Genomic DNA, 13,328 nt, shown 5'->3' on the forward strand with positions numbered 1-13,328 from the left:
AAAATTTAAAATGATTTGGTCTATCTTCTAAATATCACAAGCACGCAAAATAGATCATAAGTCATGTACTAGGAATCACGAATCAATTCACGAATACATGAATAATATTTGAAGATTTAGCGAACTATTTCACGACGACGGATATTGGATCGTGAGTAACATACTAGGAATCATGAATTAGTTCACGAGGATTGAATGGATTCATGAATAAAATTACGAATTTAGTGATATAGTTCGCAAGAAAATATCCAGAATGCTTTGATTTTGTGAACTCATGTTTCTAAATCTATGAATAACATCATGAGTCAACCTTTGGTTTTATGAATAATGTTCATAAAGCTGTAAACTAGACATGGTGGAAACCGTGACTGAAGTTCATGAAACAAAAACAAATATTCCCACTAATAAAAGCGTTACGCGGGCGTTACTGAAGGGAAAATGAACATAATTACAAAACATACAGTTTGCGTAATTCAAAAACGTGGTTGTTCCAGAATTCATGGCACTTTATTCACGATTTAGGGAACAATTATTTTCCCTGTTGGGACGCTCGTATGTGTGGCTCTGCGTGACTGAAAATATTTTTTTTCGTGCATAATGAATATTCGAATGTGTAAATAAACATTACATCACACAAGAGGTCCATTGTTGCCTTGCCTACAAAGTCGTAAAACAAAATTATTTTCGATTTGAGCACTTTACACCAGGCGCCCCACAGTGGCGGGTCTTCAAGCAAAAGTCGGACAAAACCTCAAATGTTACCTAATTTGGCTGAAAATCACAATTTAAGCTAATTTTGAGGTGCTGAGCTCATTTTTGATGTCAAAAGTCGTAAAATATTAAATGCATTTTTCCATACAGTGTCATTGAACCTTTCTTATAACTATGATCCCGTTTTCATGATAGATTTGCCGTTACTGTTCACCAATGTCAGCAATATCATAAAAAATGAAAAACAACACTTTAAATCCATTGAATAACGTGTTTGTTTACTGTGGATTGTCTAACTATTTTACACAAAACACCATGCGCCTCCATATCAGCAACAAAGCTTCAAAATCTCCTTAACCTTTTTGCGCACCTAGGCGCAGAACGAGATCATGATATTCGGAAAGTAGAGGTAATTGCCCATATTATGTATATTATGTGACCGTTCCGAAATGATTCCGAAATTTGTACAGAACACATTAGTGAGAAAAGTATTTTTGATCTGACCACTTCAAACATATTTAAACGAAAAAGTCATAGTTCCAAGCAAATTTATAAAATGTATTTTATTCACTAACCAAGTTCTTTCGTTCCTCTACACAATGAAACTAGTTGTACTAAAATCTAACCAAAATCAAAAGAGCAACATGCACTTGAAGTGAACCGAGCAATGGTGGTTTCGGAAATGAAAATCATAAAAAAGTCCGGACTTTGATACGTATAAACTTATGCTAAAAATCGTGTTCTTATCCAATGATCATAAAATTTTGAACATACATCATTCAATACATGAGAAATTTAGGAAAAATATAAAATATTAATATTTCAAAAATAAATTTTTGAGGTTTTGGCCAGCCTCCAGCCACTGTGCGCCCCCCCCCCTTAAACTAGTTCAAGATTAGGGTTTCAAACTCACACAAAGTTTCAGCTCGAACAATTTCGGAATTCGAAAATTGATTACACGGTGCTACTGTGATTTTGTACTTTTCAAGTGACCTAGTGTAGGTTTCGGAACCTTCGGTACTAAAAAAATTATACGCTATCATTTTTCAACCGATTTCATTTTTTTAGTGTTCTGGAAAGAAGAAGAAATGACCTTTGCAACGGTGTGCTATGTTGTGTTCTTTTGCCAAAAATGCTTTGCAGTTTTGGGACAACAACCATAATCTTACGATTGTTCTATGAAAATTATGAAAACTTCTCAAATCCTGCAAAATAGTTTTTTGGATATAAATCAAGATTTTGAAATTGATTGTTGTATTTGACCAGAACTACAACTTTAAACTGATCCCTTTGAAAGTACATTCAATTTTTTTTTTCAAATTCTTTGGCACCGTGTTTTTGATCCTTGAAATACAAGTTTCATTTTCACCGAACCCAAAAACCTGTAGATAAAAATCAAAATTTTCCCCACTTTTTCTCATCGTGGGTCAAGGTCTCGACTAGTCACTAATCAAATTTCATTTGCCGCCAAAGCTGCCGCTTCGTGAGTTATTATGGATGTTGCGGAACATATTTTTCGAATATTTATGACTAAGCACCCGTGAATTGTCATGATAAAATGTATCACTCATTGCAACCTATTTTTTTAAATTTTGATTAAAGAGGTTTTAACCTTAGGTCATGCGCCTCTTTTCGGTTTAGAGAACTCTCTTATGAAAAATCCTTAACCCTCTATGCGGGGTTTGGAATTGAACCCAGGTGAGCTGCGTACAAGGCAATCGATTCACTAGCTACGCTACGCCCGTCCCCACCTATTTTATTATTGTATATTTTAAAATTTTTAGAAAATGAAATTTCCAGAGAATTGTGCAGAAAACATGTTAAAACAATTTTCTAAAGTAATTGTGTGCAAATGTTATATAACGCTATCTACATAAGTTGTGGAGTATAAGCATATTTGGAGCATACGTCAAAAATGTTAAATTGAACAGCTATACCAAAGAAAGCATGGGACGCCTCTTTCAAAAGATAGAAGTGATCTAAATGACTTCCTACTTACCGTAAACCGGGGTGACTTTGATCATCGGGGTGACTTTGATCACTCGAAACTTTTTTCGTAGATCGCTTATTAAACCAGAATAGTCTACCGAAACATTTTCATTTAAAATGATTTTTACTCTAAACTTATAAAATACTGATTTGTTATACTTTTTGAGTATATTGTTAGGTTTTAGGGTACAAAAACTACAAAAAACCGAAATTTGACTTTACCTTATTTTTACGAAGCTTCGTAAAGTGTCTATTTTTTATAAAACAAATAAATCTCAGATTTGAGCAAGAGTAATAAATTACAAGCGAGTTTTTATTTTTCTTTAGAGTGGGATGTGTCAAATATATTTTTAAGAGTTTGCTTATTTTAAATACAATTTTTGTGAAACTAGTCGGCAATTATTTCAAATTATTTCAAGCTAAAATTCGCAATATTTTTTATTGTCTAACAGTCCAACGTGTTAAAATGGATGAAACTTTTTGTACAGCACTGAAATAAAACAATTTAAGCAGTTATAAAGATTTTCAGAATCTTTTTTTCTAGTTGGACACAAATTATACGAATTTTGGTTACTCGAATTTTACAGTACATTGAAATACTTTGTATAATACTAATTAACATCTATTTAACAATGAGTATCTTCCAGAATTAGTTTAAACAAACATTTGAATGAAAAACATTGACATCAATAACTTTATGTGAGTGAACATGCAGGTTATCAAAGTCACCCCGGAATACGAAAACGGACTTCAATTTGAAATCATTTTTGAGAAAATAGCTGGAAGCGAAGAATTTTAGGTAAAACCATCCAATATTGTTCTCCATACATCAGTACATGGTTTAAAAATGTTAAATTTGAAAAAAATGTATTGCGTCTAAAAATATGTAATGATTACTTCGAAAAGTGATCAATGTCACCCCGGTTTACGGTATCTAGAACAAAATTGAATTCACTTACACCACTGATAAACACTGAGTTTAGATGGTGCCTCATAACCAAATATTGATTTGAGTTCATTCATGCGCACGGAAAAAATACGATCATGAATTCATGATCAAAAAATCACGATTTCGTAAGCTGAATAATTTACGAAAATCGTGACCAAGTTTCTGAAATTGTGGAAATTGTGTTTTCAAAAAACTAGTTCGCGCCAAACTGTACATGGCGTTACATTGCAATGTTTCGTTGGGTTACTATGGTTGTTCTCTAAACCTGTTTAGTTTGCGTTATAATTCTTGTTCATACTTTTGGGCTACACTGGCACGGTGTTCATAACTTCAGGGGCTTTACCGCGATTTTCCCAATTTCTCATCACGTTTCCGTGATATTTTATTCAGGAATTTATTATCGGATTTTTCTCTTATTGTGATACTTTATTCATGAGCTCACTTTCGTATTTGACTTTTATTGTTTTACTCGCAGCAACGTGACAAAATGAATTGACGTAACTGATTCACGGTATCTTGATTTGTGAACTACATCACGAACACGATTTGTTGCTTTACAATGTTTTTAGTGCTCAGCGCTACGATTCAACCTTTGGTTTTATGAATAATGCTCATAGAGTTGAGAACTTGTTCAGGTACAGAAAATTGACTTGGTAATGGAATGTCGGAAAACGTTACTGAAGTTCACAAATCAAAACAAATATCTCCACTAATTAAAGCGTTATATAGACGTTACCTAAGGGAAATGGAACATAATTATAAAACAAGTGATTTTTTTCATGGTCCTGTTTTCGTAACGTAAAAACGTGTTTGTTCCGAAATTCATGGCACTTTATTCACGATTTTAGGAACAAAATTTTTTGTGCAGTGTTGTTGACTCAATTTTCGTCTCAATTTTCATTTTTTCTCAGACCATTTTTTCAAGCTAATAATGTTTGCGGTAAAAATGTTGACGGTCAAGAATCAGGAATCAGAATATTTTGACTCTAATGGCACGATTCCGAAGTTATTCGTGTGCCTCCGAAAGTGACCGGGCACACGAGCCAACTCAACTATTTCATACCTGTTCTAAATCTTTTGATCGATAGCGCACCGCTGGCCCTTACTCTTGGCCGCACCTATACTTGAGACAATATTCGCTTAACAATACACAGTATAACACTGTTATAGGATATCTAAAAAATTAAAATAGCTATGGTTATAGCCAAGCAATAGGCTGCATAAATAATATGCAAACCAAATGCACATGTGGCTACATGCGATACACTGATTGTCGGAACAGCTAACCAGCCGGCTCAGATTTTACAAACCTGACTACGAGCCATTTTGGCTCAGTAAAGGAAGGCCAGAGTGGAGTTAAAACCAAATGCTCTGGTCAACTGTAGCCGATACTGTAGCCATCTCGACATAATACCGCGTATAAAGAGAAATGCGGAATGTCGCAGGAATTTAGTTTGATGGCAGCACCCGACTGCGAAAACAAACTCACTAGACACTATCTCTGCGTGGTGATTCGTCAGAGCAGAGCAGTACCATCAGAGCAAAGAATTGCATCGAACACCTCTTATCTGCCCGCTCGTGCAAATGTTGGACGATTTCCTACGTTAAGTATACGTAGATTTGTACTACTTAAGTATCCCATCAATTCAGTACCTCTCAAGTTGATGTCGGACCTGCCCCTCAATTATTTGGGATTTGAATTACTGCCAATTATGAAAGAAAACCCATTTATGTCACAGTATGATACAACCCTTTTGAAATCGCGAAATATGCCGAACAATAGACGTATTTCTTGTTTATGCTTTCAACAGTTATAGTGACCGTGACAGCACAAATCTCGCGAGTTGTGAGGTATTCGCAAGTATGCATGCACGAGGCATTTCCCGTGGATGTGTTGAAAGCTACAAATACGGGTTTAAGTAGCTTTCCAACGGAGAGGTTTGCTTTATGGAAATACGGCTCTTGAACAAAAGCAATGAAGCTTTTTCTTCCTGCACAAGACGAATTTCATTCATAGTTGCTGTACGTTTATGCTGAAGATTAATTTGTGCTACTCTAACCTTACTCAATCACGGCACTACACATTTCATCATTAGCACTTACTCTACAGCAACTAGAAGTTACCAAACACGTTGGCTTATAATTGCCTACAGCGAACCATGGGTATTAGGTACATGACCATCATTTGAATCCCACGATTTCCGAAGAAACAAACATGGGGGCCTCTTACAACATGAGGACAGGAACCCTGTCGATCAATTCTTCGCTGAGATTTTTTAGGAGAAATATAATTGACTGTCATCAACTTTTATTGTGTCAAGACTCCCATTCTACTTGCTGGGATAACTAAGGTGGCCCAACCCGACGACACGCGTGGCCTAACCTTGACGACTGTCTTTGGCGGTGACACAGTTTTAGTCCAAGTATTGAGTCATTTTTCACGGTTATTTAGAAACTTTTTAGGCTATCAAAAACAAAATGAAAGTGCCAAGCTTTGTACAGATAATTTCCGTAACCAGAAATGCTCTTGAAAGTTCTCTGTCATTGACAATAATAATTCAACGCTGAAACCCAGATGGCAGTACGTACCATATACGAATAATGGCCGTGGCTCAGCCTTGACAGTGACCCAACCCTGACGACATACCTATAATAGAGATGTTTTTGAGTCAATTGCTAAAATCTTTCGAAACTTGGTAAGCTTGTGAGTAGAAGTATTTTAAGGCCATCAACCATTTGGCGAAAGTTTAAACTTTTGGTTAAAACACTGACACTTTGAAAGTTTAAAGCATGATTAAATTTGACAAAATGATACTTAACTTGGCATCTCGTTAGGTAAAACTTTGGCTGACGAGTAAACATGTTCTGTACTTGATTGGGGTTGTCAATATTTTCAGTAAAAAATGCAAAGCGAAAGGTGGAAACGAAACCATTTTGTTTCAACACCTTTACCAATTCATGGTTTTCGAAGCGGTCAATTCTAACTTTTCAAATGCCAACTATTGAAATTGGTCGCTCTCTCGGTTTAATTCGAACATTCGAAAGAAAGTGTATCGTTCGAACTGTCAAATTTTAACTAAAATTTGAAAAAAATTGGCCAGATGTTTCACAGAGTAAATCGCACACTTTTCTTATTTTCAGTATTAGACATGTTTTTAGATATAGTCTCATCTACTAAACGGTTGATTTATTGTACTTTATTGATAAAGTAACCCTGGCAAGGCTTCAAAGAATGGCTTTTAATTTCCAAACTTAGAACAATAGTCATTAGTGAATGTGATATGTGATTTTCTATTGCAATCATATCTTAATTTAAAATTTTGAACCTCATCCCCTACTGGGTACAAACAACAGCTAATCAACATGGTAAGAAACACTATGATCTCGGTTAGCTGATTCCATCTCGAATCAGCTCACGAAATCACTTCCGCACCGGCTGAGGTTGCCCGGTCTAAGACAAAAAGAAAACATACCTGAACTGGCATTTAGATCGATGGCAATGGCCTCCATCTTCCGCAAAATATCTCAACTGGCTCGCATTAACAATCAAAACACAAATGAGATACCGAAAGAGAAAAACTAGACCAAAACAGCAACCGGTTAGAGGACGAACGAGCAAAAGCACCCCGCCGAAGGACGCCGGCTTGCAGCGGGTATTGGTCTATGAGCTCCGGTCAGGGAGAGAATGGAAACAACTTTCATTTTTGTCCACCGCTCACTGTAGTTCGGTACAAGTCAGTCCATTTGTCTGCGTAGAATGGTTTAAGGTTTTAGTGTAGGTCGCAAAGTTGGATCTCGGAATACCATCGTCGAGCTGTTCGAAGTCCATATTAACAGCGAACGCAACTGCCATTCCCGTCACTACCAACTCACGCTAGTCACTCACAGATGTCGCTCACAATTGTTGCATTACATTTGATCTCTGTCTTTCCCTGACTTAATTCATCCATCATTCTTTCAAACCAACATTCGTTGCTTTCACTTTCACTGTAACTTTATAATTTTGTAAATATGAGCTTTTCTGAACTCGATTCCACACCTATATTTTCCCTAGATTCTGGATCAGAAAATCCAGATGATCACGTCCTATTTGTTCCGAACAATAGGACCGATTCTTCTGCGCAGCGGACTGGGAGGCGGAGCTGGCGGTGCAAATGCCGGCGGTCGCGGTACTGCCGACGATGATTTCGATGATGATTTTGATGATGATGATGACACCGATAAGAACGTGTCCAGCGACGATGGCCGTAAAGTGAGCATTTCACTGCCGACCTTCCCACCGAGCAGCGATGACGACGATGAGAAGTCAAGCACTACTGACAGTACCAGCACTACCGAGGCTGACGATAATGATATTCGTAAACGCTCTGTACTGATGGCCGTGCTTCCTAGTGCAGTGAATTCCCTAGCCTCCTCGTCACCATCGTCGTCCTCCCTGCCGGTGGGGAAGTCGAGCGGTGAGGTGTCAACTACGGCGTTTAGCGAAACTGTAGCACCTAGCACAATACTCAACAATGGTGGCTCGAGTGCCGAGCAGACACCAGCTACCACATTAAAAACACAAGAAAGCACCGATTCCAACGTGGTATGAAACATCCAACCTAGATTGATTGCTAGAGGTCACCTTGATAGTAAGCAGTAGCGCTCAACCTAGCATACAAAAAACGCGCGATGATTCATTGAAGACTGGCAACGGCAGTAGTTCTACTCATTACATCAGGATACAACGCCATCTAGTATACAGTAGCAGAACTCACCATCGAAAAAAACATATTTATTAGTGTAGCTCTCGCTCTCTGCCCCAGAGCTCTCTCTTCTCATTCGTCTTTCACTCGTTCATTACCTGTAGTTTGTTCTGTGTATGTCATCAACTGCATTTGTAGTTTAACAAACATTCCAGCATGATTGATTCTGTCATAGCTTCAGATTAATTTCAGTAACAAAGCTTACAATTTCATTCCGCTTATATCATACGAATTATAACTACGGCTTTATTGCTTTATTTACATTAGCTCGATGGTAGTTTGCCGTCACTCCTTATAATCTCCCGTACATTCAAGATGACTTTGTACGAGAGCATCCGTTCTTTCTTCTATATTTTTTTCTTTTCCAGTCTTTCGCTTCATTATGTTGCATCACTCATCTCCCGAGTTTTCATTTTCCTCCTTTATTCTCCGGAATGCTGTCTTGAGTGCCCAAATGTTCTAGCTGATGCGTGTCTATCTCATTCTATATCTCTACTTATCTGTTTCCTTACGTCTGTTTCTGTGTGTCTCTGCGAAACCTCAGGTTTCCTCATTTCCAAATTTCCGATCAGTTTTATGCGTTATAATATTTCCTATATTGTATCTGATTAATACCGAACATCGAATAACATGATACAAAAATCAAAATTATATACATTCTTAACCATATGATGCTCATTTCATCTTTTTCATCCCCGAAAATCTGTATCTCAAAATCCACCTAATAAACACCATACCGTCCAACCAACCACGACACACATGCCTGTTTCCATTCATCGTGTCCACATGTGTGTATGTGTGTGTATACTCTATGTTCCGGTGTATGGTCCATCCGAAATTCTCCAATATATCACTGACGGGTTGGACGGCAGATCAACGGCAACTCCGAGAACATGAACACACTGGAATCGCTGGATCTGGCCGGGCTGAGTGACACCCTAAATGCGATTCGCGTGGCTCGTGCCACCAACAAGGACGCCAAAGCGGTAGCCGATTCCGATGATCAGAAGGCAGCCGAATCGTCAGCCAAGAGCTCTGCCCTGGACGAACTGTCGCTGGACTCCGAAGGCACCGACGAGGATCGTAACAAGAGGTACACACTAAATTTATTTTACCGAAACTCAGCTGTTTCGCTGCTTTTACCAAGTTATACAAAGCCAAGCACCCACCAAACAAAGGTTTTGTCGATATCTCAGTACAAGAGACGTTTGCTTTTTCTGAAACTTGGAAATCATATTGCTGAAAAACAGTAAATTATTGTCACTTTACTGAGATATCAGTGCGGAAATTACCGAATTGAATTGAATGTGTACGACCCGTAAGTAATATCTTCCATAATACTCACTGATATTTGTTTTACCTTGCAGGTTCTTGTCTTTTGGTGGATCCTCGGGTGGAGCCGGAGGTTCCGGAAACTTCCTATTCGACATCATTCGTGTAAGTATGGAACTGGCTAAGCAGCAGTCCCCTTCTGCTGACCAGCGCTTCTCATCCGGTTGACAGTTTCCGTAAGAATTGTCCCCCTCAGATTATTCGGAATTTAACAAATGACACTTTGACACTGTTTTTTCTTTTCTCGTTCTATTTTTTGCACTGAACAAAATAAAACAAATATGACTCTGGGCATACTTGATAAAACCAATTTACATATCAACCCATCACTTTCTGACCGTGACAATGCACCAACTGTCAAACCCTGCAAACTAACATCTCGAATGAAACGTCTCCAACGAACCAATGTAAATTGAAACGAAATGAAAAAACCGAACGACCGAAATCACAAATACGCACACTAACAAAACCTAACGATCAGCAAACAGCCGATCGTGCCGCACGCGCTGCTGGAACCGTGTATCGGGTCGTCGCCGGCACCGAGTCACTGACGACCAACCACGATAAGAACGCTAATGACGAAGGACGACTTTCCACCACTAGCTCCTCCTTCACCACCACTAGCTCTTCTAGCCATTCTGCGGTAATTCTTTTGTTATCGTTTTATTTTTGTTTTCTCTCTGTTCTCCGAACTGTCAACCTGCTATCCAAACTGTCTCTTTCTCTCTCTCTCTCTGTTTCGCAATCAGCTCCGTTTGCATTGACAAATACATCTGTTTTAGTTCTGTTTCTTTTATTTTATGTTACGAAATACTTTGACAAATTCTAAACTAGCGATTTTTTATAACTTATCTAAACTAGACATGACACCCTGGTATCGGTTGGAGATTGCATTAATAAGTAGTTTTTCATTACAAACTCCGAAAGTTGGTTTATTGTTTTTATCGCACCGTTTTGAGATTTTTTTTCTTAAATTTTTTGTTTGTAGTTTAGTCAAAACTAGTATAAAATGATTAGTTACTAATCAACAACAATTTTTTTTTCTAGCAATACAAATAATTCAAAAATATTTCCATAAAAAAATGTTAAAACCTTATATACAATATTTTAAAGGCCGACAATAAAGGAAATTTTGAGTTAAACAGTTAGGTGTATAAACAACTTTTTTTGTTTGTAGATATATCGTTAAAACAACTTTTTTGAGATGTAGACTTTAGTAAATTTCATCTTCAATGTCTTGTAGAATTCAACAGAAAACTAGCTTATCAATATTTCTTGCGATTGAAATTACAAAAGTTTGCTCTGTGTTTTTTATTTAAAATTATAAAATTATGAAATCATTTTTGGCGTTCTTTGATGATTTATTGCAAAAACAGACTCACGATTTTTCATGCTCCAATTAAATAATCGACTGTGTACTATAATATTGAGTGGGATAGCAAGGGGATGGAGGTATGTGTAAACTGTATAGCCAACGACGTGTAGGTTTGGGATTTGGGTATGAGTTTGGTTCAACACTAAAGAATCATTTGGGAGTTTTTCGCTTACAGTTCGAGCGCGGAAAAACAGATGTATTTGCGCTCCAGAGGATTTGTTTTGGCTGTACGAGACTTGTCTATCAATCCTGTCTCTAACTTTTGCGCTAGAAATTTTAAAATTTATTGTGCATACAGCCAGGCTCACTTTTCGTCTGGTTTGCCTAGGAACGAATCGCTGAGATTTGAATTTCTTGGGCTACTGTGATCTGGCAACAGGTTATGATAAAGCGAAACTTGATTTTAATACGAGATTATCATTAAAACAAAAATGTTTTCAGTGCATCAGTCTATGTGTTCATTAAACATGTTTTCGTAGAACATCCGTGTTTCCTTGAATTTCACTGCTCAGAATTTTAATAAGGTTTCGACATGTACTCTGTAGTCAACGCCAATAACATCTACGAATTACTATTCATATTCTTATTCTTCGGCCCACCAAGTTTCTGATACTCCAGCTTAATCGCTAATTATACAGCTTATACTTAATTATACTCAACGATGTGTTTCAAGTCATTATGTAAAAACTACTACGGCGACCTTATGCCTGAACTCTACCAAAATCATATTTCTCATATGTTGAAACTGGATTGAGGTGATTTTCATACTGGAATCCGATCGCGATTGAATGAGATAATTTTTATCCATAAGGCTAATCTTATTATCGTCCTAGATGCTAGACTGTGATGACCAGCATTCTGTGAGATTAAGTGGGTCATCAGCTGCGACATCATCAGTATCTGCCAATCCCCTCGAAGGTACTGCTGGTTTAAACATTTTTCAGGTTTGACTGACAAAATCGACCGCACGCTCCTTCCACATCATAACTTGTTTTCATTCGGAGAAGGTCTATCGAAATATCCGTTCGAGATGGCACAGTCATCACCACAATACTAGCACTAACGTAGCAAACTTTCGATAGTTCTGAAAGTAATCGTGTAGTTGCTTCGACAGCATATCTGGCACTGTAGGACTGGACATTTATACGAATGGATTCCAATGCGGTTGCTCCCTCCACAGATCTAACCAGCACGCATCGGATGAGTAACCGGTTTGGAGAAGAAGAGAAGAAAGTAGCTGCCCCTCTTTATCATGGAGGGATCGACCGGAGAGAAGAGTCCCTACTTCCCGGATATACAGCCCTCGAAACTCTCCTCCTGGCTATCTGCATCCGAAGGAATATCGCAACAACAGCAGTATCAGATCTTCTGGTTGAAATCAGCGCAACCACGTCCTGGACCAACGGAATACCCCGGCGAGAATTCGCAGACACTATCGTCTTCGTCAGTGACTTTCGCCCGCCAATTCGTACTGCAATGGTACATTCGGGGCCTGCGAACCAACAACAGCGAGCTTAAACAGTTGATCAGTGAGTACGAACCGAGCCTGATAGCGCTGCAGTTAACAAAAGTGATCAAGCGAGTAGTTCCACTAGATTTCATCGGCAACAACTAAACTCTGCTGCTGAGGACTGATAGTTGCCAATACTGGCGTCACGGAGTAGGTCTTGGCATTCGGAATGGTGTACCGTTTGAGCGAATTGAGGTCGACGCCGGGATACAAGCAATCGCAGTTTGGATCCAACTGCCACAATGAAGGACGGTGGTGTCGATCGACGTCCTTCCCAATACTCAAAGGTGTCAAGACCAACTGGAGGATTTCTTCGAGCAGCTTCCACGTCCAGTGCTTGTATTACGCAGCTTTAATGTTCACCATATTTGCTGGGATTCCACGAAACCTACCGCACTACCCAAGTAACCATAAGCATTAAGCCATTGCAATATATTGGCTTTACATTTGCACTAATGTTGCATTGAAACTCCATTACAGCATTAACAATGCAATAAATCTCAATATTAGCATCAATAATGCATAACTGCACAGCCGACATATAGCATTATAGCTTGCTCTATATGCGTATATAAAGCTGATATAACGCGTACATGCTTCAAGGATCTTTAAAGCATGTAAGCTTTACAAGTGCATTTAATGCCATTATAGAGCCTATAAAAAGCTGATATAATGCTATTGTAATGCTGTGGGTTTATTTGTTATGCAACTCTTCTT

General features: G+C 38.2%; 1 protein-coding gene across 1 annotated transcript in view; it reads left to right on the forward strand.

The window, feature by feature from the left end:
• Positions 1-13,328, forward strand: part of LOC131677962 (dentin sialophosphoprotein) — a 105,844-nt gene that overhangs the window by 83,381 nt on the left and 9,135 nt on the right. Inside the window, exons 4-6 of the mRNA XM_058958070.1 lie at positions 7,704-8,234; positions 9,267-9,487; positions 9,762-9,831. Of these exons, the coding sequence (XP_058814053.1) occupies positions 7,704-8,234; positions 9,267-9,487; positions 9,762-9,831 (822 nt within the window). The remainder of the gene's footprint in view (positions 1-7,703; positions 8,235-9,266; positions 9,488-9,761; positions 9,832-13,328) is intronic.

The sequence above is a fragment of the Topomyia yanbarensis genome, chromosome 1 (genome assembly GCF_030247195.1).
Source record: "Topomyia yanbarensis strain Yona2022 chromosome 1, ASM3024719v1, whole genome shotgun sequence".
Classification (NCBI taxonomy): Eukaryota; Metazoa; Arthropoda; class Insecta; order Diptera; family Culicidae; genus Topomyia; species Topomyia yanbarensis.